The 25,495-nt window shown below is 41.7% G+C and overlaps 1 protein-coding gene across 2 annotated transcripts; it reads left to right on the top strand.

Moving 5' to 3' along the window:
* Positions 1-1,196: 1,196 nt before the first annotated feature.
* Positions 1,197-24,582, top strand: aspscr1 (ASPSCR1 tether for SLC2A4, UBX domain containing). 2 transcript variants are annotated; one of them, XM_080464119.1, is made up of 17 exons: positions 1,197-1,305; positions 1,539-1,594; positions 3,033-3,141; positions 7,251-7,351; positions 9,341-9,398; positions 9,503-9,576; positions 10,529-11,066; positions 12,508-12,567; positions 12,709-12,848; positions 13,650-13,731; positions 13,840-13,906; positions 14,229-14,291; positions 15,462-15,514; positions 20,928-20,979; positions 21,102-21,171; positions 21,712-21,899; positions 24,334-24,582. In XM_080464119.1, exons 1-17 carry the CDS (start codon positions 1,213-1,215, stop codon positions 24,342-24,344), a joined length of 1,815 nt encoding a protein of 604 aa, XP_080320245.1. In that variant the 5' UTR covers positions 1,197-1,212; the 3' UTR covers positions 24,345-24,582. The 2 variants fall into 2 exon arrangements, with proteins under 2 accessions (XP_080320245.1, XP_080320244.1); XM_080464118.1 differs by having other exon boundaries at positions 10,529-11,075; positions 24,334-24,574.
* The last annotated feature ends 913 nt before the right edge of the window (positions 24,583-25,495 follow it).

The following is a 25,495-nucleotide window of genomic DNA, read 5'->3' as shown; positions in this document are numbered from 1 at the left end:
GCCACAGAGTGGCCACTTGCCTGTGCCTGCTGCCCTGCAGACTGACAAAAGTAACAGACCTCATATCGCCAATAGACTTTCACTTACTGTAGCAAGAGCCGAAGGTCCAGCAGGTGCAAAGCGTGTGATGATGAGGCATGGCACATCTGAACTTGATGACAGTAAAACCTGCCCAAAAGAAATATACTTTTTTTTTGTAAATATGTGTGTAAATATTTTTCTGTGTATGTGATTGAGTTTATTTCTTTGCTCTAGCTTGTAAAGAAGGCTTGAAAATATATACATATATATATATATATATATATATATATATATATATATATATATATATATATATATATATATATATATATATATATATATATATATATATATATATATATATATATATAGGTTTATAGGAATAATATATATTCTGCTGTCAAAACTATTGGCATTTTTTTCACTTTCACTTTCGTCATAACATCATTGTTACTAACTAACTTCACTTCCTGGTCTGACATCACCTTATGACCGCAGGCTGAGGTCTGCATGCGGCTGCATTGCTATGAGACACGATACTTTTGGTTCATCAGTAACTACAAAACAAACTACATACTACTGTAAATGAAAACTTGGATTTTTTTTTTGCCATAAAATGTGCCTTTTCAGGGTGCTTCATGTGAAAGAGAACTTTTGTTGGTGATCAGAGTGTGTTTACGTAGGTTGCCATTGGAAAAGGCAAGACACTTAACTCCAAACTGTTCCATTGGAGTAACGGCACCTTGCATGGCCGCAGCCTCCATTGGTGTGTGAATGGGTTATGTGATGAACGTAAATTGCTTTAGGGCTACTGTAAAAGTGAAGTGCATTTTAAGTTATATTGTTATTTTTTGGGTTCTTGTAGCTATATGTGAATATATGTATATGGAAAAGTTGTGTGAGCATATGTTAGTATAAGGGTCTTTAGCTTCCCTTTTTTTCCTATTTTTTATAAAGATTAATGCCATAATCCTGGCCCAAAACCACTAAACAAATTCCTCCTATGAAACAATACCTGAAAATAAAAAATACCTCTGATTCGGTAAGTAAGTAAATGTTATTCATATAGCATTTTCTACAGATAAAAATCACGACGCTGTGAAGCACTGTCAGGAAAGTAAAGAGTTAAATAATATTGGGCTTGTGCTGCCAATAAAGTTGATTCAAACAAACAACGTGACGTCACGAATCATGATGGCGGCCAGTGGCTCAGCTGTAACGGTTCTCACACCAAACGGGAGAAGACAAACTATTAAAGTTTCTCCAAACACCCCTTTACTGCAGGTAAGCCATGTTTAGGAAACGAGCACCGTTTTCCGGTCCTGGCGGTTGGTTTGAATCGGCGTTTCTGCCGCTGTGAAAGAACCAAATTGTTTTCTCACTGTTAGCTCGCTGTGCTAACAGTGGTTAGCCAGTGACAGATCACTTTCTGTTTGTGCGCCTCTGAAATGGAAATAAAACTCGAAAATGTGTTTTAACTGTGTGTCTGACACCCTGTGTTTCCCCACCGCCCCCAGGTGTTGGAGGAAGTGTGTAAAAGTCATGGCTTTAACCCGGACGATCATGGTTTGAAGTGAGTGTTTGGAGCTGTCACTGTGCTTTATGACACGATGCCCATCAGTTTAACCCCTTCAACTAAACTACAACACAGTAATATACCAGAAAAACAGCTGCACTGGACCAAAATTGTCTAACTAGTCAAACCGATGCTATTAGCTGAAGACCACAGTCCCATCCTACAGAATAGGTCATTTAATTTAAGCCTGATCTGACATTAGTTTTAGTCACATTTCTACCTAATTACGTCGTTCTGTGGGATGAATAAAAATGTCCCAAGTCATTTACAACTGAACTCCTTTCTCACTTATTAACATCTTACAACTGACAGTGTCCTGCACACTCAAACGAATATTTCTCAAACATCCAGACGTGTTACCCGCTTCACTGACCAAAAACTGTTTCTCCTTCCGGGTGAAACACCTGACCCAACAAAGAAAGGTTCCCCTGTGCACCTTGTGACACCCAAAACACTGGGAACCTTAGGTAGATACATAAACATTCTGCTTCTACTGTACTAGAAGACCAACATTTCGAAGACACCGAAACCACTGCAAAGTAAATGATAGAAAATCTCCAACAACAAGAGAACGTTAAAGTGCTTTCGTGTGCAAGAACGTGCAAATATGTCAAGATATGACTCAAATAGCATAATTCAGTCAAATGGAAGTAGGCAGAAAATGTTTTCTGATAGTCTTTATAAAGTTCTGTGTTGACTCACTCAGTGTTTCCATCCTTACACCTATAATTGACCAATCAACATAATGCACTTATTGTTGTGGAGAACTGAAGCTAATACCACCTTAATATCAGGGGGGGGACTACGGTTATGCCTTGGAAAGATTCACCAATCCATCACAAGGCTAACACACAGAGGCTGACAGTCACACATACACATATAACCTTACAGTTAGTTTAGAAACAAAGACCCATTTAATCTGCATGGCTTTGTACTGTGGTGGGAACCCAGAGTACTACAAGAAAACCCCACACATGCACATGGAGAACATACAAACTCCAGCAGACAGGCCGTGGAAATATTTTGATTCTGAGGCTCACTACGGCCTTGTATGGCAGAGAGAATGTCTTCTGCAGCATCTCACGATCCGACTTAGAAAAGTTGTTTATAGTAATCAAAAATTCACTATCTAAAATATTTCTAGTTCTGTCTTAAAGGACTAAAGGAATAAGAAAACATTTAGAAAGTTGGAAACTAGAATGTTAGGTGTTATTAATATTTCTTAATATTTTTAGACCACAACTAAATCAAGTACTTTTTAAATGGTTATGGATTAATTTTCTGTGGATAAAACTAACTTGACTCCCCCAACTCTGGTCTGTTATTTTGAGTTCTAAGGATATGACAACTCATCATTTTCAGAGGGCACCTTGCTGGTGTTGTTATTGAACACTAAGAAACTCACTGCTACTGCATTCTTTTCACCCTGGGACAGGTTTCAGAGGACTGTTGTTGACCTGACTCTGCCGTGGAGGTTTGCCAACCTACCCAACAACGCCAAACTGGAAATGGTTACGAGTACAAGGAAGCAAGCTGAAGCCCAGGTTAGTTTAAAAGAAAGTGGAGGTGTGTTTGTATTTGTGAGGAAGAGACATCGGCTGACGGTGAGAGAGGAGTGGAAAATTATGGCGGCAGCAAAATAGTGAGAAAAATAGTTATAAAATGGCAAAGCGCTACATATCAAGTACAGATGTCTTGGGTCAATGTCATTTACAGAATCAGGTCAAAATTGTAAGGTTGTTGCATAGATTTAGTTTTCTCACAATAGGAAGACATATTTGTTAATGTTTGTATTTTATAGGATTTCTGTATCTGGGCTGTCTTATTATTTTGATTTGGGGACAGTTGCTCACAAAGTTTGTTCCATAAAAGTAGAATTTTAGCTTTGATTACATTTTCTGTAAAAAAATAAGGAAAAATCCAGATTAGAGCGATTGTGAAGATCTGTATTTATACTGAAAAATTTGAAACAAGTATTTTGTTGTGCTACACAAGAAGTTTTGAGGCCTCTCAAGTGTGTTTGAAGCTTTTGCATGAACTTTTAGCATCTGTTATTAAATTACAAGTCAATTAAATAAATTAGACACAAAGAACTTTTATTATACTGTGACACGTTTTACAATTTCCTGGTTTGTTTTTTCAATTAATTATTCCGAAAATGTGATCTGATCCGTCATGAACATAGTCAAACACGACGTGCTGCACAAACAGTTATAATGCTTCATGTGGTTATTGAACATATTCTTTAGACATTCCCAGTGCTTGTGGAAAAAGTAAACAAACTCTGAAACTAAAGAGTCAAACAAATCCTAATCAGAGTTACCGAGCTCAGAAATAATACTCTGCCAAAGTCAGAGCCTCTTTGACCCATTAAAATACTAAAACTGAGGTATTCGTAAGAAGCATCTGCACATGTGAAACATGCCTGGTTAAGAAGAAAAGGAAAAAAATGTGTGCAGATGCTCTTATCGCCGTGAAGCGGAATTCAACAAAAGAGTTTCACCCAGTAACGGAGAACTTGAGCAGTGACTTTTCTTTAATGATTGAAGCCATTTTGGTTTCAGTCATTCAAACTCTGATAACATTTCAATTAGTGTGATCTGTGTTGTTATGGCTCGCACTCCAGCTCCACAGCGTGATTGTCCCTGTTAGATTGAGTCTGTGTTTGGCTGGTGAGCCTTTCTGTCTGGAGGTTGTTTGTTGTCGGTTTGCACGTGTTGGTTTGCTCTCGTTTCTTCCGTTCCTCCCACAGTCCAGAATCAGGCCTTCCTGGTTAAATGCCCTGTGATGGACCTGCGCAGGGTGAATCCTGCCTTCATTCAGAGAAGGTCGAGCTGTGAGAAGGAATACTTGTTCCCAGGAAAGAGCATGTCGGGGTTTAAGATGAACAGTCAAATGTGTTTTGAAGTATTGCAGAAACAAACGTTTCACTTGTATCAGAAGCTGTTGCCATGGTGATGATGGGCGTCGCGTTAGTCATGTCGTACTCTGACTCATTTTTACGTTTTGGTGCACATTGGAGAGAGATTTTAATATTTGAGCTATTTTAGCCACAGCATTCACAGGAGACCCGGCAGTGTCTATATTTAGAATTATGTTCTGACCTGTAATTGAGCCAGGAGAGGTGGAACAGCTTGCACAAGTAAAAAACCATCCCAGCACTGACTTTCCATACCTCCTGGGCTCAGTTATCTTAATTTCCGCACATGCAGCCTTTAGCGGTCTTAGCTGTGCATCATGTATGTCCAGAAGCTTCTCTTACCTCAGTTATACATAATAACCCATGTTGTTTGAAAATTCCTTCATGAGCACGCAGCTCACGTCACTTTCTCATTTATCAAACTATGAAGCGATCCCTCGTGCCCTGCATTAAAACACCCTGATGGGTGCCGACTCCAAATTCCCAAACTATTACAAGAAAACCATCCACACCTGCATAACCAACAAGACGGAAGTATGGAGTCAGGTGGCTCTCATAAAGAGTAAACGCACACAGGAGGATACTTCACAAAGCGTTTTCTTTTATACATCAGGAGTTTTGCTTCATTTCAAGAACTTCTGTCAATCATTCAAGCACAGCTGCATCTCAAAAAGTTAGAATATAAGTGAAAGTGATTGGAAGTTTTGTTAGTTTGTTTTACAAATAAACAAAACATAAAAACAAAAAGCTTTCAGGCATCTGGAAACAGATGAGATCTTGTTGCTTGAGATATTATATTGATATATTATCTTCATAACTTAGATTTTCATGGCTGAAATTTCAAAGACATTTTTTTGTAATATTTCAATTTATGTGTATTAAATCTACATTATATGGAAGTTTGACCTTTTGAATGAAATGATGGTAGAAATAAAACAATCCATGATGTTGTGTGTGTTTGAGGTGCACCTTTAGCCGGTTGAGTGTATAAATAGTACATGTGCACCAGGACTGAACCTTTTGATCACAATAACTATGAAACTGTGGCTGATTTATTAAACTTTAACCACAATTACAATCTGAAGTCATGTGCCATAACCATAAATACTGTTTCTCATCAACCAAATTGAGCAACTTTCAAGAGTAAAAAGAAGAAGGTTTATATGTGGCAATGGAGGGTACATTTTGGATGCTTGATATTTGATTCTTAATACCCACTTTGAGCACTTGGGGGTTTGGTGCCTTGCTCAGGGGCCTACAGTGGTGACCTGTCAGCAGGGGGATTTGAACCAGCAAACTTCAACTCGAGACCTCGTTTCCCTAAAGGATTACAACAATAATTACAAGCGTTACAGCAAATTTCAGAGAAGCCGATGAGAAATGCTGCTAGTTTTATTGCAGGTTCGATTTGTAAGTTATTTTATGATCGTTTTAAAACTCTTTTGAACCTTTACACTTCATTTTAATTTCACCACATTAAGATGATTCTAACAAATGCCAAGACCATAGTAATTTCAGCCACAATAGTCATCGTATGAACATGTTGATATGATTAAGTGTTTACACTGCCTCAATAGACGGCCAATCGCCATACGACGAGAACGCCAGCTCGTTATCCCAGTAACATAATAAACCTATTGTGATGCTAACTATTAAAACCTGTTTGGTCAGACGATGTTTTTTTTATTTTTTATTTTAATGCATTTTTAGTGTGTTTTTAATGATTCAATCAGTTATACACGTTGGGTTTTTGTACCTGGAAATACCTGAATTCTCCGCGTGTGCTCTCTCTTTGATTTCTGTCCAATAAAAGTCTTTTGTTGTAGCTGAGCTGTAGTTTCCTATGACTTCATGGCATCATAATCTAAGCAGTAAAATCTCGGCTGGGTTTGATCTGCTGTTTTTGTTCATTTGATGGATGGTTGACTGTTGCTGCCTCGCAGATTTTCTCGCCGCGTACAAACACCCGCACACCCCGGCCAGACCGGTGTGTGAGTGTGACGTGTTTGTCTGTTGACAGCGAAGGCCGTCTTTTCATCTCTCCCGGTGTGCCCAAGTGCAGCATGTTTCCTGTGCCGGACAACACTGTTGCAGAGTAAACAAGAGAAAGAAGTAGGACTTGGGCTCACATTGATGCCTGGTGTTGCTAGTTTCAGGCCAAGTTTGGCCCACATGTGCAGCTTAATCAGGTTTGATTATCAAAAAGAATTTTTCTTGGTGCAAAATAGCTCAAGACTGAAGAGTCAAGAGCTCACCAGCACCCACCCAGCGAGACTTTGATTCAAAATATAATGTCAGATTCTCTGTCTATTGTCTGAGTCCAACCACACGAAATGTCTGAGGTTAAAGATGTTATATTTTAAGCTTCTGTTGTGCTTAAAGGAAGCTTTAATTGATAATTGGTTCAAAGAGAAAAACTGACCGAACCCTTCAAAGTGTTGCGACGGTCTGTTCAGTGTTAATGTAATGGTTTCCAGCTGGGGTGTTGTTGTTGTTTTGTTTTTTTTAATGCATTTCTTGAACAAATTTAACTGTTGTCTCTGGTTGCATGCGTCCTCTACTAAGTTCACATATTAAATAAATAAACGAAAATCTGAGTAATCCTCTGAGAGTATACACACACCGAGAGGACACCGAGGACCTGCAGTTTATTCCTGGAGTGTGTTTGTTGACGTGTTTGTGGTCTGTAATGTCCATTTGCACTCAGCTTGCCTCCTCTTGTGGTTCCATCAGGTGCGCATCGCTCTGCAGAGGGAGGACGGCTCTCGGCTCCAGGCTTCCTTCACCTCTGGACAGAGTCTGTGGGAGCTGCTCACTCATTTCCCAGAGATCAGGTGTGTGTACGACAAACGGTCACCTGAAGATACTTTAATATGCAGTCAAGTTAAACGAACCGACAGGTGATTTCCAGTCATGGAATTAAACAGAAACATGCATAAAATGCTTTTTTTCTCTGTGGCTTTTTCAGGTTTATCTTTTGTTCATGGTTTGTCTTGGAGATAAATGTGGGCTTATGTTTAGAGTTGAGGTGTTTACTTCTTTCCTGTAATCTGCATTCATTTTTCTGAAAATCCTTCCAACAGCCTGCTGCATTTATGTAAGACTTGTATTTGTGGTGGATTCATTTCCTATTTTCAGGCTCGTGTCTGAATACGAGCTGAAAATATCTGGTGCAGCTGGTAGTGTAAAAAGTTCGTTTTTAATGGACATAACTTGAATTGTTTTTACATTATGTCGTACTGACGTATACCCAGTAGTTTAGGTTTCCACAGACTTTGCCTCATAAGCGACAAACCACCTGTAAATGTGTTTTTTCCTTTGCACTAATTGTTGAAACACTTTTTCTCTTGTCTGTTACTGATATCATCAATGAAGCACAAGCTTGTGGCCAAAACAGCTCCTCTAGATTAAAACTATTAAAAAAATACAAAAACAACAAAATCCGTTTCTGTCACTCAGTCAGTATCTGTTGTATTCAGATCTAGAGTTGCAGTATATTGGAGTTTATAGCAGCTGACATTTGATTATATTTATCCTGATCTGGGTAACTCGGTCGACCCATCTTAGCCCAGAAAAATGAATGAATAAATAACTATGTAAACATTAAAAACAACTTACATGACTCTACAGTGTGGAAAAGAGGCATAATTAAAATGTATACAAATGAGTAAAAACACTTAATGTGTCTAATGAAAAGTTCCCAAGATTCAGCAGCCTGATGGCTGAACAGACAAAGGTCTTAATGACGAGTTTGTCCTCATTGGTGGCACCAAAAAAATGAATAAAAAAAATAAATTCAGACAAAAGGTGGTCTCATTGGTAAACTTCTTCTCAAGTTTCTTGGACCAGAGCTTAACAACAGAGTTGAGACGTTTCCTCATCTTTTACAGAAAGCTCTCCGAACCAGCAGCTAAAAGGCCATCCTTCATAATTATATTTAACCCATTTGGAGTCTCAAATAACATAATATATAGGAGGGTAAACTGTCCCCCATACAGGCAGGAGGACAACAGGCCGTCTCAAGTGTGCTGCCCCAAATTTTTCATAATTATTTAAAGTCATCTATACGTCCCTGAAAACCTTGTTTTTTGGCCTGTGAGGAAATCAGATTAAACACAAATTCCACAAAGAAAGGCTCCCAACCCCGGAATCGAACCATCGATTTCTCGCTGTGAGGCGTGAGCACCAACTAGATAAAACTAAATCAAAATATATTTGTAATATAATGCTTCATAAAGATATTTAAAATGATTGCTTTTCATACATTGTTTAATGATATGAACACAGTCTAGGATAACATTCCTTCTTCTTCTCCTCCTCTGAAGTTAGTTTTCTCTAACACACTCATTCAAACACACACGTCCAGACAGCTGTTGCTCAGTAGTTCCAGCTGTGCGGTCCCAGGTGCTCCAGTACTCGTCCAGCCCTCATCTCATCTCTATTAACTGACATCACTCCGTATCCCGATCCCTTCCCAGGGAAGTTACACTTCCATGAAATGAACATTAACTTCCACAGTGACGTTAAACGCTCGGGGAATGTTGTGAAGGCGAAGGGGAAGGCTTTGATTTTCAGGATTGGGGAGAACAATAGTAAAACATTTATGGTTCAATTAGGTTCTACTCAGGATTGTGCACACATGGTTTGCACATGCAGACCGTGTGCCACTGCATCGCACGAGTTTCGTGTGAAGTCGCGGGGCCGATTCCCCCTCGGAGAATGTAAAGAAAGCTGGTCTGCTTTTGTGTCGCCATTAAAGCAAAGCAAAACTGCTCGCAATAATAGTGTCACTTCTTTCCCTCGATATCGTCTCCTTCCTCCAGTGGATCGCTGCTGTCGGAGTCGGGATCCACTCCTGTGTGTGTTTACATGAGAGACGAGGTATGTGGTGTCCCTGTAACGCTCCCGTCCTCCGCTGATGAAAGTGAGTATTATGGTAACACAGCTGTTTCTGTGTCTGTGTCTGTGTCTGTGTTTGTACGAAGGTGAGTGGAGAAGAAGCACTGAGGAAGGCCACGCTCAAGTCTCTGGGTCTCACAGGAGGAAGTGCCATCGTCAGGTATCCTGCTTGTTTTCAAGCTTTCATGTGTTTCATTTGTTTTCATTTCGTTTGTTTGAAACACTGTGGATAATAATTCAGAGCCGCTGACAGTCACGGTTCTCCACAACGAAGCTGCAGAAGTTGATGGATTGACGGCTCATTACGCCGTCTCAAAGATATCACTTTGTCATAAAATAAAGGTTTTAATTGGAGTCAAGTCAAAGAGGCCTTAATGTGTACATGAACGTTAAAGATTTTTACATTTGTATTATAGATTGATTAAAGAAACTGAGCACTTTTGCCACCTTTCAGCACAGAAACAAAGTCTGAAAATGACAAGAAGGAGCCAAACTGACACTGTGAGGCGACTCTCCTGCCTGGAAAAATAAATGAAATAAAAGTGCACAATATCACCTTGCTTCCTGTCCCTGACTGAGCCCGTCCTCCTCTCTGGAGTTTTATAATATTAAGGATTAGTCTCTTCACTCTTTCAGTTTGTTCGGGGTTGTTACACCTGGATGATTTCCCCAGACAGGAAGTGAAGATTTGCTTCTGTGCCCGTTGGAAAATGTCTCTGTTCAGGCTATCGTCGATCTTACTGCTGTGTGTCAGCGTACATGTGTCAGCGTACATGGGTCAGTGTACATGTTAAACACAGTGGATAATAGTTTGCAAACAAACGAAGCCAAGTATTCATGTCGGTGGTTCACATTAAATTCAAATACTGAGTTGTTGGTTTCACGTCTGGCTTCAGTTGGTCATTGAGCTGTTGATCTCTTTCGCCTCAGGTTATGATTGAAAAAGGGAACCTCATCATAGAGTCGCTACAAAAATTGCAATTTTCTCATATTAGAAATCATTATTTCACAAAATAGCTGATGCAGATACACCTGCATGGGACTTTACCAGTCTGGAGATCGATTCTTGAAATTTCAGACTAACAATGTTTTTTTCATTGTTGGTGTTTAAGGTTCCTACTCAAAAAGGATAAATCGCCCGGAGAAGATGATGCATCTGAAACAGCCGCTATTCCGACCACACCTGTTGCCAAGGAAACCGAGCCTCGCCCACCGTCTCAGCCCGATGCCACCCCGTCGCTTCCGGAGACCTCGCCAACAGCGGTGCCAAACACAGCTCCTCGCCCCAATGTGCCAATGGAATCATCCGCACCGACTCCCGTCGCGCCTACAAGCACACGCCCGGTTCAGCAGGGAGACGCTTCAAACTCCCAGAACGCAGTTCGGCAAGACGCCCTTCAAGTAGGAAGTGCACCACCAGTGGAGGATGGAGAGGAGGCGGGGCCGTCGGGACTTAACTCGCACCCGTCCTCCTCCTCTGCTCCCGCGGCTCCTTTCATTCCATTTTCTGGAGGTGGTCAGCGCCTCGGGGGCCCGGTTGGACACTCTGCGTCTTCATCATCATCGTCATCCTCACTCTCGGCCCTGCCTCCTGTGGTTGAATCACCCAAAGCCAAGAAAGCCAAATCCAGCCACGGTTCAAGCACCAAGGTGACCCATGTAAATATCTACATATTTTAAAGTGATTGAACAGGAAACGCTCAGGTTTCCTCAAACTGAAGACTCATTTCCATTTTCTGATGTTGGGACTTGTTGTTTGTGTTTGCTTTGAATTTGCTAATAGAGAACATGTGATCCACTTGAAAGCCACAAAACTTTTTCTATACGGATGTTGTGCCGAGATGAGTTTTCCATCAGTTCGCTTCCAAAGTCGAGAATAACTTTCAACCTCAAACTGCCGAAGCATAGAAGTTTAAAAAAAGACTTCAAAGTTAACACGTCGTAATCTGAAACATCTTTTGAGGTCGAGCTGCATGGCATTGCTGCTTTAAATAATGAAGCTGAGTTCACCTTGTTTCTGAAGTCAGCTGTACTGTTATGAAGCTGAAGAATCACAACTGAGTAGAATTGAAGGAAACACTACTCGTATATTGGAATAGTTTGGGTCTGTAGAAGCAGGAAAATGAGAAGTTAAACTCTATTGAAAAATTTATTAAATACGACGAAAATCAACAACAAAACATCAGCGCTGCGGTCAGGACAATACCTGTCACGACTTTCCAATATGGTACCGCATTTACTCAACAAGCTTGAATCTGAATAAATGACAATAGTTGTCACACCAAAAAATACTAGGCTTGTTTTTTTTTTGTTTTTTTTTAACTAGTGACTTGTAAAGGCCAACGATGCCTTAAAAAGTGCACATTTATGTGAAATAGTTGATAATGTTTTCTCCTTGTCATTTAGGAAACACAGCTGAGCTCTCAAAGGATACGGTTTTCTGTTTTGTGCCAAATGTTTTTAGCTCCTTTGTTTAAAAACTTGTCTTGTTAATTACATAAAATATACCCTCAAAAAATAGTAAATGAAACTGCAAAGAGAAAGTTTTGATGAAGTGTCAAAAATGTATGTCTTACTAAATACATTCACTTCATCAGTCTCAAACAGCTTCAAACTATTGGATGCACACGCACACGCACACACACACACACACACACACACACACACACACACACACACCATTGATGATGGCTGCTTTCCCAGGTTCTCATCCTCCTTTGGGAGTAATTTACAGTTTGGTGTTTTGCTCAAGGACACTCTGACATATGGACAGAGCGAGACGGGGGATCCAAGTCAAACTAATTGGAGGACTAAGAAAGAATCTCCCAGCGGTAGAAGGAAATTCTTCATTGTCGAACAGAAAAGTTACAAACACAAGAGTCGGCCGTGACGACGAGCAGCCCACTTCAGTGAAAAGGATACGTCTGCTCTTGTGTTTGCGTGCATCTTTGCTATTTTAGAGACAAACACACTCCCTTGCACCAAGAACAACAAGTTGTTTGCAGTTTCACATGATGAGTAACGTTCAACTGGGAATTTAGCTCTGATTGTCTGACTTTAACTGGACTTGTTTTATTTTCTCTGTTAACAGTGTAAAACCAGTTCTAATCGACAGGATGAGCATACGAATCGGGAGGAGGAGTTCTTGGAGGTAAAAATGTTTATTCCTGAGAGGATTCCTCTGCGTTTTGCCAACTTTATTTCAGTGTGTCTGTTTCCCTTCTGATTTCAATGCTGAGTTAAAGAGGTGCGTGAGCCAACAGGCTGCTTTCAGCTCACTTTCTGTCTGCAGCCGGTGGAGCGGGACGCCATGATCTACCACTTGGACTCGATGTCCCGCGGGTCCGAGGGCCACGCCGATCTACCCGATGAGTTCTTTGAAGTGACAGTGGACGACATTAGGAAGCGTTTCGCTCAGCTGAAAAGCGAGAGGTGAGGAGGAGGTGAAAGAATCACTTCAGTGACTCGGCGCAGACGACTGTTTGTGCCTGATATTTAGTACAAATACCTTGTTGCTGGAGAAACGCGTCTGGATCAGATGTTTTCTTGGAGTGTTTGAAACCGATAATTAGTCATAATTTGGCACCCGGTCCCGCTGGTGCTTTGATGACGTATGACCCTTAATTGCAGAATGCCACTGCAGTGAAGAGAGGCCACGGGCAGGCTGGACACCACGGCGGGCATCACTGCATGCGTTTTGAAGTTTTTATTTATTTATGAGGGCTCCTTCAAAACAGATGCACACGAGTTTTGTTCTTTGCTCCCTGGATGTGGCTGCAGCGGGCCGCAGCTGTTGAGACATTCGTGTGTGTTTGCAAACATGTTCTCGTTTATGAGACACCACGCACACTACAAAAAGCTTCTAAATATGGTATGCTGCGAGCAATCCGTTACTCCGCGCTGCGTAGACGATTATCTTCCAGCCGGCGAATGAACGCCATCGGGACGAGGCCTCGCCGCGCACGTCCTTTAATCTCGGCCTTCGTTGGCTTCGCTGGCTGCCTCGTGGCTTTGCTGCTACCATGTCAATGACTGCAATTACCAAGGGTGGAATTAAGCCAACCACAGCAATTTGTCTGCACTCCCGACACACACACGCACGCACGACCACACACAAGCGAGGGCAGCGGATAAAACGATATGACTTTCGCTTTTCTCTCAACATCTTCATCAGCCACACAATGTGCTTTTTATTTTATTTGAAGTTTCTCTTTCCGTCCCTCGTTTCGGCAGGAAGTTATTGGAGGAGGCTCCGCTAATGACTAAATCTCTAAGAGAATCGCAGATGAAGGAGAAGATGAATCGATATCCCAAAGTGAGTAGAGACCAGCTGACACACCTGCAAGTGTTTAAAAAAACAAACAAAAACAAATCACAATTCGCTTTAAAATGTACAGGATGTGTTGCTGCTGTGCTTCTCCAGGTGGTCCTGAGGATCCAGTTTCCAGACAGGCACGTTCTGCAGGGCTTCTTCAGACCCTTGGAGACAGGTATGTGTGTTTGTGAGAATGTGTGCCGTGTCGGGAGTGTGCATTTCAGCTGGCTCGCCACAGGTATGGCTGCAATGCAACCAGGCTCTGGCGGCTTCCCTCACCACACATGAGAGCAGCCGCAGCAGAATAACGGAGAGAGACGAGTCTGTAATTCCAGGGATTAGATGCACCTCAGCTCCGCAGCAACACCACAGCCAGAACAACAACAAACTGGAGGGAAATTCCTTGTGACAAATGAATTACAGTCGTGGGTGTGGATTGTTCACCGCTTTCATGCCTCAGCTGGTGTTTCTCTCTGTGTGTTTGTGTTTTTGTCCAGTCGGTGACGTGAGGCACTTTGTCAGGAGTCATTTGGAGGATCCTCGGCTCAGTTTCTACCTGTGTAAGTGTCTTTTCGTCACAAGCATCAAAGTCACCAAATAAGAAGATGTCACGAAAAAAGGTTTTTGTTCTGGTTTGATTGTGACTGAGTTTCCCTCTTGAAAGATCTGGACATGAGTTTCTCTATCTGCAATTACAATAAACTCCTTTAAATCATTTAGATTTGACACATTAACATCCTGTTACTACTGCTTTATGATTTGATGAAACTAACCTACTACAAAAGAAAATGTGATTCCGATTGTCGGAAATTAAAAACACTGTACACCTCAAAGGACTAGCTAGATCTTTTAAATAGTTTTTTATCTTTTCTTTTGCATTAAAATGCTTTAAATGAGTGTTGACAACAGATTCCCAACAAGCTTCAACAGACAAATCCTACAAGTTGTTTTGAGATTTCGGTTAGTTTGTAAGTGACAAAAACTATGAGAATAAGGTTTCACAGTCTGGAGCTCTACTAACACGGTATTATGAGATTTGAAGTTTTATTATTCTGCTGTGACAAAGTTGTAGCAGGACATTGAAGAACTGCGGCGAGTCGTCTCATATATGTAAATAAGGTTTTTACATAGAGATGAATATTATTTTCTTAAATAGAGATTTAGAAAATGACATTTCATTAATATTTTTTACGTACTAGTAACAGGCACACTCACTTGACTGTGTGTTTCCTGGTTCCATCCAGTTTTCTATCCCGTCTGTCGTGTCGCTGTCGGTTCCGCCTGCTCCTCCCATAGCGAATGAAAGCATTTCTGATGAAGCATTTTAAAGCCTTTGTTTTGACAACAACGAGCAGCTTTTATGCAGAACTCACCATGACACCGGGAGCTGAATATAAGATGGCCACCCTTTGACCTACGCATTCGGACATATGCAGTTCTCCTCTTTGTGGCATGAAACGTTCAACAGTGGTTGATTCTGTTGGGCACAGAGTGGATGTACCACAGCTTAGGACAGGATTGGTGGATTTCTTTGCAGACTGTGTGTTTTGATGCTTTGGCTGTTTTTATGAAGCAGCTTGATCGGCTTTATGGTCCAAAAAAGAAATGGAGTTTTTATTATGTCCAATTTTTCCTGCTTACTGTTACGTTTCATCCATTTATTCTTAAATCAACTTGTCAAAGCAAGACTTTATTCCAGTGTGTAATCTGTACCATCTTTCATTTTCCAGTCATCACCCCTCCAAAAACTATCCTGAGTGACCCTTCAGCCACACTTTTCCAGGTAAGAGTTATCATGACGTCTTTTTAAACTTGTGGAAAGGAAGGAAAAGCTGCTCATAAAACCATTGATTTGACTCAAACAGGCCACGACAGCAAACTCCCAGAAAAGGACTAAACTTTGTCTCCTTTCTCGAACACATGCAGACGCGCTCACAGTGACTGTAAAACGTATTGGCTGGTCCTTCTCTCTTCTTCAAAGCCCGCCACATTCCCGGCTCCCCCTCTTCTCCCCCCCTACTCACACTTGTTCCCCCCTCTCCACTGTCCTTGACCCCAGCTGGGCTTGATTTTTCCCAGACTGGCACATGGGGTTAATACAGGCCTCACTTTGATCTTCTTAAACACACACACACACACACACACACACACACACAGAGCAATGGGCAGCCTTGATGCTTTGTTGCCTTTGGGGTTTCGAGAGTTTATTAATGAAACGGCCGAGATGAAGCAAATGGTTAACAAAAAAAAAAGTATGCTTGATCGTTTTGCACCTCCACGGACTGTCATCGCTCTTTTATTTTCCGATACATTATTGAAGAATAGCGGGAGCAGCTTTCTCATGTGCGCCTCCTCTTCGCTCGCTCCACACTTTGACTCAACCTGCAGCCGGGAAAGAAGAAGTGAAGGAGCAAAGGGGAGGAAGGGAAAGTTGTTTGAAGTGATATCGTGTTGTGATGATGAACGAGATTCGGCTCCTCTGGGGGACTGGTACAAAAGATAACAATCCTCAAAAGCGCACTTTGAAATGTGTGTATGCGAGTTTGTGTGTGTGTGTGTGTGTATACGCCCTCCTGGTGCCACGATCTCTCTGGATCAAATCTGATGTAAGTCACCAATCTTTGTTTTTCAACTCTCTCTGTCCCTTTCTGAACTTTCCCCGCTTGTTTTTTCCACTCTTCGTCCCTCTCCAGTACCCCAACTCCGACTCTGTCCGTCCTCCAGCCCCAACACTCCGACAGCAGCCCCTCTTTCCAGACCCTCTCTTGTGCCTCACCCCCTCTGTTCACCCTCGTGTCTCTATCCATTAGGAACTTAAAAGCATTAAAGCACACAAAAACAAAGTCTTTAATCCCTTTGGTGTCATCTCACACACTCACAGACACACACAGACACACACACACACACACACACACACACACACACACACACACACACACACAGAGAGACAGGCACTGTTTTCCTGTCTATACATCAATCTTAAAACACGAGGCATCTTTAATCTTTTTTTGGAAACATACACATAAATACACACGCATGTGTCTCCCCTCGCTCTCGCCGTCACACGCACACACACTTTAATCACTTTGTGTCATGGCAGGAAAGGAATGTTTCCCAACCCAGAAGCCCTTTGATACCAGGTGTCCCCTCCCTCATCCGTCTCCCCCTCTGTCTTCCATCAGGATCCGTTCTGCCTTTCTCTTTTGCTTTCTCTCACTCTCTCCATTCCCCCCTTTTATTTTTTTTTTCTACACCCGCTTTCTGGTTGACACAAACACACACACACACACACACACACACACACACACACACACACACACCCGTTGTATCCTCAGTGGGCTAGCGGCTGCCAAAGAGAGCAGGATGGCAGGAATGCCCGTTGTTCCACTGTAACACAATGTTTCCTGCTCACAGCAATTAGGCTGGCGTGTCCCAATTTAGCAACCGGCTACACAAAAGGAGTGACAGAGAAAGGGGCATTGTGTGCGTGCGTGTGTGCGACAGGTCATATTGGAGGGGAAACCGAGCTCCACCATCCTTGTGTTGCCGACGAGTAAAGTTATGCAGCCATCAGCCATAACATTGTGACAGGTGAAGCCACTCCCTTTATCATGGCACCTGCTGGTGGGAGGGAATTTATCCTCAATGTGACAGAAGAAGTAGAAGTGTCAGGATTTCAGTTAATGCAAGTGGTTTTAAACATTTTGGTGTAAATCACCGTTGTCAATTCTGCTGAACATGACTATTGAGCTGTTGATAAAATGGCCCCTGTACTTAAAAATTCCCTCTTTGCTTTGCATGTTTAGCAGATTTATTTCTCATCAGTTTTACAGTATCTTCATACCTTCACCTGATCACAGCCAGGGAGCATGTTTCAGGCCCTTCTGCCTCGCTTTCTTTAAACCTGATGTCTCCCAAATCTCTGGTTTCTTTAGAGACGCATGTTCACCTTCATTCAGAGTGAAAGTGAAGAGATTTTAAGAAACAAATGTCCAAAGTCAAGATACCAGTTTCAATTACCAAAAAGGAAACGGGTGGAATATATTGATACTTTGGATTTCTGTTCATTTTGATACATCAGTTCATCGTTTGCACTCGTTTCATCTCCACTAGTGTTCCTGGCTAGTTTCTATTATTTCTATAGTTTCTATTGAACAGTTTGAAGATGCACAGGAAGAACGTGCAAACGCCACACAGACTGTTTTGTGCTGTTCTAGTTGTGATCATTAATTACCAACCATCCAATGTCATTTTATATTTTATCTGTGACATGAACCTGGATTCAAACTAAAGATTTTTCTTTTTCATGACTTGGCACAGTGGTAATTATTCTTTGTCTTTATTCATCAGTTAAAGCCGACATGGTTTTATTTCTTCACATTACAAATATTTGTTTGCTTCAAACACTTCAGGGACTTTTAATTTGTTTGGAAACCCGGGTTGCTTCAGTGTGTGAGCACCATTCAACAGGTGTATCGAAACTGCTGACATGGTAAAAATGCACCATTAAGTTTTAATGTCCAGTTAAAAGGCCAGTGGATCGTAGAAATGTAGAGACGCCTTTTAAGTTCTTAAATAAACTCACAAGACTCGACAAGCAATTATTTGACACTTTTGCCAGTGAATCATTCCTGATTGTGGTAACTTTGGAAATAGTTGTTGACCAATTTATAAGATGAGAGGAAGGATGGCCATTACGTCAATAAACCTGCCTCTTTAATGATGTTTGTGGTTTCAAAAAGTGGCGTCCAAAAATTGCACCGCAGTTTGCTGGACTCCAGGAGAGAAATCTCTTCACGCTGAGGTTTAAAGGGAGCGGCATGCAAACATCGCAGCTGGTCGTTAAAAGAGTTCACAGAAATACCTCCTCGCATCTTAATGGGTTAAAGCCTCAAACTGCAAAACAACACTAACGGTTTGTGAGATAAGTGCTGCGTGATTGATGCAGCTGCAAGTAGGATTACACAAAAAAAAAAAAAGGAACTCTAAGATGGACGTAGGAAAGATGGCCTGGAATCAATCAGATCTGAAAAGTTACTGTTGCATCATGAAGTTCTGAACCTGCTGAAAGAGGAAGGAGGTGAATGCTGTGTTGCAGGAGAAAGTGTTTATGTGGTATTAATCCTTTTTAAGCCAATAGCAAGCTCACTAAAGTGAAACATTTTAGCCCTCCACGCTCTCTGACTAAGACTCAGACTGGGATTTTATTGTTTATATTATAGAATAATAATAGAAATAGGATTAGTTGTTATTTTTTCTTGAATTCCCCCATGAGGGGTGAATAAAGTCTAATTTCACAGGTTAATTTTGATCAGAGATCTTTTTAAAGTCACTAAAGTATAGAATGAAATCCATCATTAATTCCATTAATTCATAATACAATCTTCCGCTAAATTATCAGACTGACGAACGATTTACACATTTTGTGATTAATAACTTTGAAATGTGAGTAAAGAGTCTTCACTGAAAGGATAATCCACTGTTTTATAACGTACGACCAGAACCAGCCTCCCACAGAGTCCAGTCCAGCTTGCAAGATGAAATTTTACAGCTGTTAGAAATGACATTAAATGCAATGTATTTAGTTGACCACCAGGGGCGCTCAGCAGCATAACTTATCATGTGTGCCTGCCTTTCAAGAGGCAACGTGCAAACGTCCATTAAAAAAAATAATAATAATTTGTTCCACCACATTTTCAGCGCGTTGGGAGATCGTACACAATAGGCAAATCAAAACGCTCGGAATCTTCGATTTGGCAAATCGTTTCCGGAAAAAAAACGCCCCAAAAATTTGCCAGTCAAAGCAGATGAGCTTTTGGTGAAAATGTAAGTGCATACACATAAAGCACAGAAAAAGGTGCAGAATATTCTGGAATAGTGTGCTGTAGCTTTTGTTGACGATTCGGCAAACCGTTTCCGGAAAGAAATGGCCAAAAATTGTCCAGTCAGCAGCGAGCGGCAGGTACACACAAAGAGTAATCTGAAATCTTCTAGTTCTCTTTCCACTTCAGTGTTGTTTGTTTTTTTATGTAGTGAATCAGTTCTAGTGATCCGGATTACTACACCGAAGTAGAAACGTGTCGACATTAAAGATCATTTCTAGAACATGACAAGTTATTCTGATCATTACGTGAACTAGAATATTGTTGAGTACCAGTGACCTGTCGCAGAATGTCTTCTGCCTTTCAAGGTGTAAATAGTGTAACAATTCTAATAATAATCTTGGTGAACTGAGGCATGATATTGTTGAAATGGCAGTTCATTTCTTCGAATTTCAGGTTTTTCATATGTTGTAAAGGGACAGCTCATTGAATGGGAACTTCTTCATGATAGATTACTATTGTGTTGCACTAAAACAAAGAAAGAGATTTAGAGTCTCTAGATATTTATAAATATTAATGCTGCTTTTTACTGCCCCGGCTTTGTGTTGCCCCTGAAGGAGAATGAGTTTCACACTCCTGGTGTTTAACATGTGTCTGTATTCTGGATGGTGTTATGAATACTGTGACTAAACGTGGCGTCACGATTTCCAGCTTTTCATCAGTTTTTCATAAATGGAAGCGGTGATGTGACCATGTTGACTAATGGGCCGTGGGAATAAAAGGCAGAAGGAGAATAATTCTGTCTTCAAGTGGATTCGTGGCCGTAAAGCAAACACTGAAAAACAATTTGCGAGGGTGGGTTGTGTAGTGAAGCGATTGTTTTGTGTGTCTTTCTCGTTTGGATTCTCTCACTGGTTGTACTCCTCGTACCTTCTTTCCCTCGTGTGTGTTCACGTTGCGTTTCCTTGCTGATCTCAGACTTCGGCTGTTTCCCTCCTCGCAGACTGACGGACCTGCGCCTCGTCTGTCAGTCTGCCTGTTCCCACCTCCTAATTGTACGGTTGATCGTCTGCCTGCGACTGCGTCCATTATAACGGTTAAGACGACGATCACTGGAGAGGAATGCGGCGCTTCAGGGGTGAAAGTCTTTTCACCCACCGTTTGATTGGCGCTCATTTTGTGGTCTTCTTCAAAGAGACGTGGTTCCTGGTTCAGATCTCCCCCTGCAATGAATCGTTTAAAAAAAAAAAAGAAGTAACTTTGGCGTGGATGTGGCGACGGCATTTTGGTTTGCATTTTGTTTGGATCTGTGTTTTTGCGGGAGTGAATCTTTAGGAAGCTTCTGTTCACTCCTGTTCTTCCTTCTGCCTGCAGGCCGACCTGTTTCCCGGTGCAGTCGTCTACTTCGGCTCCGATGTTAAGACAGGTTTCTGTCCCTTTTTTGTTCCTTTGGTTCCCTCTCATAATATCCTCGTGTGAATTAGATACCGCAGCATTACTGAGGAATGCAACCAAACAATAGTTACTGTTGTATCGTTTCCTCCGCAGATTTTTACATAAAGAGAGAACTGCTCCAGTCCTCCGTCTCGGCCTCACAAGCAAACGAGTCCATTGCAAGGTATGTGCTCTCGTGTGTGTTTATTGTGCGGCTGGTCGTGTGTGTGTGTGTCTGTGTGTGTATATATGTGCGTGCTTGGGTGTGTATGTATGCACTTGTATCCCGCGGCAACCGGCCTATTTTCCTGTCACAAAGCTGTCATCATTGGAATCCCTTTGAGGTTCTGCCTAAACAGCAGGTGCCCCCATGCGCCCTCATTTCCTACACACACACACAGACACACACACACACACACACACACACACACACACACACACACACACACACACACACACACACACCATTTTCCAGACCTGCTAAAGATAGAGCCAGTTTTCAGAAGTGGCCCCCACCTGTTGTTCTTTAGCTCCGTTAACAAGGTCGTGGCTCCGCCTCCGTTTCAGATCATCAACTTGTTTAGCTTCAGCTCGTCTTCGCCTGCCAGAATAATAAAGTGACACGTGCATTTCTCAACATTAAAACACCCTGCGCTCCTCCAGGGCGTTGCTCCTGCCCTGCACATCAAAGTTTAAAGTCATTTTTGGGGCCTTTTCTTCTCAGCTGCATTCTACACTCCCCGACGCCCTCCTCCAGCGCCACGAGCGTCGAGGAGCCGCCGTCTCCTTCAGAGCCTCCGCTGAATGCCAGCGGATCCACACAGCCTGAACCGGACCCGGGAGCACACACCCAGCCTCCCAGAACCAGCAGAGCTGACCCGGGAAAGGTGCCCAAGTGGCTGAAGCTCCCAGGTCAGAATGAGAAGGACTGCACACACACACACACACACACACACACACACACACACACACACACACACACACACACACACACACACACACACACACACACACACACACACACACAGATCCAACAGTAGAAATGTACAACTCATAATACAACAGTTGACGTATGAAATATCTGAGTGTCGGTGTGTAACGCTCAGATGTTATGAGCACACGGTGTTTCAGTTTGATCAGATTGTTTCCTCATTCAGCTCAGAAATCTTCTGTAAGTAAATCGTTCCCGTTAGTGCGTTTGATTTCTCACCACACAGTTCATGAGGAAAATGATCATCTATATTTGATCATCTAATCTGATCAGATTCAACATGTGAGGTCAGGTGTGACGACGTCCACACGCTGGGCACACGCCAGGAGTATTCCCCTCCTCCGGCCCTCCTCCTCAGATCACCTCCTCTCTGTTAGTGAGTGGAGGACGTCCAGAACGCCTCGAGCCACGCAGCCTCTGTCAGGATTCACACACGCTCAGTGGAACAGGACATGTCTTTTTGAAAGCTGAATTTCTGATGACTCAGACGATAAAGATGCATGTGAAGGTGAGCCAATTAGTCCCGGATGGTTACCCCCTCCCCCCCCCCCCCCCCCCCCCCCCCCCCCCCCCTCCCCTCCGGTCCAGTGAACCACTACAAACAGGGAGTGCCCAGGCAGGGAGGCCTGCTGCTGGGCCACATCACAGGGCTGCAGCCCCCGCCGTCCATCCAGGCCTGCAGACGGTCACCTTTCATTGTGCTGTTTCTGTTGGTCACTGTGTTTGAGTCTCTCTCTCTCTCTCTCTCTCTCTCTCTCTTTCTCTCTTTCTCTCTTTGTCTCTTTCTCTCTTTGTCTCTTTCTCTCTTTCTCTCTCTCTCTCTTTCTCTCTCTCTGGCTTGTTTGTGTGCATTTTATTTCTGGCTGATCTCTGTGTGTTCATGTACGTCTCTGAAGAAAGTTGTGGCTGTTTTCTCTTTCATGAGGAAAGTTAAAAGAAAAAGACAGACCGGGAGCCGAATCAGGAATTATAGATTCCATGTGTGGACCACAACAGAGGACACACACACACACACACACACACACACACACACACACACACACACACACACACACACACGGCTGTTGTATGAACCTCCTCCAGAAAAGGTCCTTCTGGTGACTCTCTCCTGCTTAAATTCAAAAGTTTCAGCTGGTTGAAGTCGTGAGGATCGACACTGTTGAAGCCGCGTCAAGGGATTTACAGAAGCTTCATGTTGCACACGAGTTTTCACAAACCATTTCAGCTGAGTGAGACGAGGCTCATCTTTAACTGCGTCTGCTTGTCAGATGCAGTTACTATTAATACCACTCCTTTTATTACATTGCAATAAAATGAGTTTTCAGTTTCTCAACATCAGATGTTTGCACCGTTTGTTTTGAATTCCTGGAGAGACATACTGATGTTCTTAGAAATGTGACAGAATTAGAAAAACTCCAGGCCTGGAAATCATTTAGAATTCACAGAATGAACGCGCACTGTTTTGAACTAATGTGTGAGATATCCTGTAAATAATCCTCGCATTATGTTCCTCATATCACTGATTTAGACGGAGCTACATTTTGTCTCGGGGTAAAACATTGATAAAATTATTAGGGTGGCCCGATATATCGGCCGCCATGTCGGTATCGGCCAATCAGTGAATCACTGTTGATAGATCACACTCAAATTGTAATATGCACCATTTGCAAGAGCAGCGTAATGCGTGTCGAGAGCTGCGTCAAGTTATTAAACATATTTATTAATCGCTCATTTGCAGAGATTAGAAAATAGTTTGAACAACTTTGTGATATTTTGGATTTGGTGTTTGATGGACTGATGTTGATTTGTTCAATTATCAATGAAGTACTTTTATTTTTATTTCGCTAAGTCCATTTAAAATATTGTCTAGTTCTATATTCATGTCTCATTTGAGACATAGGAGTCAAATATTTTTTTATATATTATTATAGTGTTGTAGGCACACACACACACACACACACACACACACACACACACACACACACACACACACACACAGGCCATTTAAATATTTCATGCATATGAATTGTACAAAAAACATGTTTTGTACCAAAATAAAAACAAACATTGTTCAAATGTACTACTTATGTCTATTTTTCATTATTTACAAAAGCTTTTAATGAAGATGCTTTTATTAAATTTGATATTTTTCGACATCGCTAAGTATCGGTTATCGGACAGATTTTTCATATCGGTGCAAATCTTAGGAACTGTTTTTATTTCTTTAATTTTTAATGATTTAATTTTTAATGATGTAAGTGTTATAGAAGGAGATACTGAAGAAAATACTTCATAAAGGTCCGATGCATTCATTCTTATGTTGATTTTGTGATTTATTAATTTTTTTCTTTGCAGGTAAGAAATAAAAGCGGTGGTTTGGTTTGGTGGGAAGATCGAGTGACGTGACGGCACATCAGAGACTGCACTATGTGAATCCTTCATGGAGAATCTCTGCAGTGGCTTTTCGAGGGAGAAATGGACGAGTGAATTATTGAATTATGGATGAAATTGCTCTATGTCATTCCTGCTGCTCAGTTCGAGTGGCGAGCGCTGGGCAGGAAAAATGTAGTAAAAAGAGATTAAAGATTGTTGAACTAAAGATGCCTTCTGTCTTACGTTTTAAAGTGACGCCCTTCTCAGCAGCGCAGAAACATTTACTCAACTTAAAACTTTTTTGTTGTTCCTGTCTGGGTCCGTTTCAGTATTTTAATATTTATATGGAGGGAACGGATTGACCAGCAGGTGGAGACAGAGAACAGGGAAAAAAAACAAAAAAAATGCAGAGCAACCACTTCAGGATGAGTTTTTAAATCTACAAAACCAAATAACCTGCAAGAATAACTAACTTACGGACAAAAGAGGAATTGTAAAGGATTTTAAGGCGTTTTTCAGATTTGCATCCTCAGCTGTGTGCAGATATTCATAAACATAAAACATGTTTTATATGTAGATTATTCTCTCCATACTGGCTTTTTATGGTTAAAAAGTTCTGTTTTAGCTGGAGGCTTTTCACATTTGTTTATTTTTTTAATTTATATATTTTTTAACAAATTGCTTCCAGCAGTTCTCATCAACTTTGCAGAACTTTTTCTTAATTTTAGATCGAACTCCACCCGGAGCACAAAACGTCCCGTACAGCGAGAGAGGCCGAGCCCGCTGGTGAATATTCAGCAGCAGCAGGCATGTCTGAGGCGCTGGAGGAGAACAAAACGGAGCAAAAAGAATTGAGATAGTTGACTGTGCCTCTCCTGCTTCCTTCATTCTTCAGACTGTGATTCAGTCCCCCGGGTCATCTTCCATTCTGTGTTTGTCTATCAAGCCATGTTGGTTTTTGGAGCTTCTGTGGCCACCGTAGTTTCTCTCACATGATCGTAACTGAAGGATATCCAGCTGTAATGTACAACCTCGCCAACATACTGTAGGTGTTTTGACAAAATCATTCAAACACTGTTGGGCCGCTTACTTCTTCACATATAAATCCATAGTTGAAGTCCGACTTCACCTTCAACAGTCGAAT

The sequence above is a fragment of the Lipophrys pholis genome (genome assembly GCF_963383615.2).
Source record: "Lipophrys pholis genome assembly, chromosome: 5".
In the NCBI taxonomy this organism is placed as follows: domain Eukaryota; kingdom Metazoa; phylum Chordata; class Actinopteri; order Blenniiformes; family Blenniidae; genus Lipophrys; species Lipophrys pholis.
This window is presented reverse-complemented; position numbering and strand designations above follow the sequence as displayed.